The sequence below is a fragment of the Benincasa hispida genome, chromosome 10, assembly GCF_009727055.1.
Source record: "Benincasa hispida cultivar B227 chromosome 10, ASM972705v1, whole genome shotgun sequence".
NCBI classification, from domain to species: domain Eukaryota; kingdom Viridiplantae; phylum Streptophyta; class Magnoliopsida; order Cucurbitales; family Cucurbitaceae; genus Benincasa; species Benincasa hispida.
The window spans coordinates 47832279-47833869 of record NC_052358.1 but is presented as its reverse complement, the minus strand read 5'-3'; the positions used below and the strand labels follow the sequence as shown (position 1 = coordinate 47833869).

Below are 1591 nucleotides of genomic sequence, written 5' to 3'. Positions count from 1 at the left end.
CTTAGTTTTCAAAAACAGAATACAAAAAAAGAAATGGTTACCAAATGAATCTCTAGTTTTCTTGACATGATTTTAATGTTAATTGAAATAGCTATAAATTTTTGTGTCCCATTTTGTTTGGAACATAACTTCAGATATTATGACAGATGGGGCCAGCTTACCAGAAATTGGTGCAAATGAGAAAATGAATGTACCTCAACCAATGAAGCAACCCATGTGAGCCATTGATGAAGCCAACTTTCTTGGTTTCCTATCTTCTATTCATATGTTCTCACATCTTCTCTTTTCTCATTCTTTATATACACACACCAAACAAACAACTAATCTCCAACTTAAATCCTCTCACATATTCTCATTCAAGCATTGAAGTTTACTACTTCTAGATCAATATCAAGACTGAAAATTTGTTCGAAGTCCTTCTCCTCTTGCTTCAATCAAATTTAGCCATGGGAATTCGTTTTCCTTCGGTCCTCCTTGGTGCCGCCAAGCAAATTCTCAAGATGCAGTCTGTTTCTGCAAAATGTCAGTCCAATGTTCCTAAAGGTCACATTCCAGTGTACGTAGGAGAAACTGAAAGAAAACGGTTTTTCGTTCCGATATCTTACTTGAGTCATCCTTCATTTATAGATTTGCTTAATAGGGCTGAAGAAGAGTTTGGATTCAGCCACCCAACTGGACGTTTGACAATTCCCTGCAAAGAAGAAGCCTTCATTGATGTTACTTCTGGACTGCATGCTTCATGAATGATTTAAGAACAAGGAGTAATCCTCCTCACAGTTTTGACCATTTTTTTAATCTTCATTTTAGTGTATTGAAGATATTGTAAAGGAAAATTTTGTATGTAAATGGTTATATTAGAAAAAAGTGGAGAGTTAAAAAGGCCACTTAAACATCAATGAAAAATATCAGTTGCAAATTTGCAATATATATTTTTGTTTTAATATCCTGTTAGTTGATATAATATTAATTTTACTTTCACCTATCAGTTTAAACTTTTGGGTTATCGGTGATTTAACATGGTATCAGAGTAGGTGGTTCAGGAGGTCCTGAGTTTAAACTCTTGCAATATTATTTCCTCCCCAATTCTTATTGATTTTCACTTATTGGGTCTTCTACATATTTTATCAAGTGACATGAGTGTTAGAGATATAATATTAAATTTACATTCACCCCATCAACTTAAGCGTTTAGGTTAATCGGTGATTTAACATATCTGAACATTGCTTTTGTATTTATTCATAGTGGACCAAGTAACATTTGATATCAAATACTTCTTTTTGGGTGTCTTTCAAAAGAATGTATTATGAAAGTGAACTAGATGTCACGTGGTTGTTTTTTGAGCTAACCGAATGTGGGGCACTTGGGCTATCATACTATCAAAGAAATACCAATTAAGCCTTTATGAAGAGCTTTTTCCTATTGAAGGCACTTAGGTACTTGCCTGGCTTGATTGTGTACAAATGAGCCCTCTTGAACTATTTATAGAGAAGCCCCACTGACCTAAGCCCTCTAAAACGCCTAAATAGGTCGTTCATGGCACTTCTAGATACTTCTCAAGGTGTCTTGACACATCTCTAAGCCATTCTAGGCC

The 1591-nt window shown here is 34.9% G+C and overlaps 1 protein-coding gene across 1 annotated transcript; it reads left to right on the top strand.

Moving 5' to 3' along the window:
• LOC120088352 (auxin-responsive protein SAUR21-like) lies at nt 1-941 on the top strand. The gene has a single exon (XM_039045578.1). It carries the CDS (start codon nt 447-449, stop codon nt 741-743), a length of 297 nt encoding a protein of 98 aa, XP_038901506.1. The 5' UTR covers nt 1-446; the 3' UTR covers nt 744-941.
• Nucleotides 942-1591: the final 650 nt, after the last annotated feature.